This window comes from Aptenodytes forsteri, unplaced genomic scaffold (genome assembly GCF_000699145.1).
Source record: "Aptenodytes forsteri isolate BGI_AS27 unplaced genomic scaffold, ASM69914v1 Scaffold66, whole genome shotgun sequence".
In the NCBI taxonomy this organism is placed as follows: Eukaryota; Metazoa; Chordata; class Aves; order Sphenisciformes; family Spheniscidae; genus Aptenodytes; species Aptenodytes forsteri.
The window spans coordinates 2,389,870-2,390,721 of NW_008795131.1; the positions used below are offsets into that span (position 1 = coordinate 2,389,870).

At 42.3% G+C, this 852-nt stretch overlaps 1 protein-coding gene across 1 annotated transcript in view; it reads right to left on the reverse strand.

Moving 5' to 3' along the window:
• The window catches only part of SKA2 (spindle and kinetochore associated complex subunit 2), a 7,973-nt gene continuing 7,121 nt past the window's right edge, over positions 1-852 (reverse strand). The window contains exon 5 of the mRNA XM_009278205.2: positions 1-125. Coding sequence (XP_009276480.1) covers positions 115-125 — 11 coding nt within the window. The 3' untranslated portion in view covers positions 1-114. The remainder of the gene's footprint in view (positions 126-852) is intronic.

Below are 852 nucleotides of genomic sequence, written 5' to 3' on the forward strand. Positions count from 1 at the left end.
CACAACTAATTTAACATTTCCTTGTTTGTCAAGTTCCGCAATAGCAAGTTCTTTCAAGATTCGTATTCTTGAGTCAGTGGCTTTCATATTCATCTTGTTCATCTGCGAAAACACTCAATGCTGCTCTGTAAGACAAAAACAAGCTATTTAGCAAAACAGGGTATCAAACATCAGGTCTGGCAGAAAAAGGCTAAAATGCGCATACAGTTTAAGGAATGATTTTTGCGAGCGCTCTGTATTTCTCATTCTTGTTCAAGTTGCCACCAACTTTTCTGTGCTACTTCAAATTGAGAACAGTCATTTGCTAATCCAACCTTAGGCTTAAAGAGACAATTCCTGAGTCAAAAACTTCCGCATTTTTAATATCAGCCTGCAAGAAATGCGCAGCGCACATCCCAGACAGGGGTCAGGGCTCGGAGAGGCCGGAGGGGTTGGTCTGGGGAGGGCAGGGTTCAGGGGTCACGGTTTAGGGGTCACAGTTTAGCATCAGGGCTTTGCTTTTCTGGTCTGGATGCAGACTGCAAAAGCTAAAAGGGTTTGGTGGTATGACTGTGTCAGCAAAACTTTCCTGAATAGACCCAGTTTTGAACATCTGTACAGTGAAACCAAAGTGAACAAATCTGTTTCTGAGGAACCTGACATTCAGTTTTGAAAACTATCAAATCATACAAGCCATTTTTATACAAATTAATTTAGAGGGTTTTGTATGATGGCCTAACGCTTTGGGGTATGTGCCTAACCGAGAAGAGTGTAGGGGAGTAAAATCAAATTATGAAGTTGTAATATAGCAGCGAATGGTTAACTAGCTGTTGTGGTTTAACCTCAACCAGCAACTGAGCCCCACACAGCCGC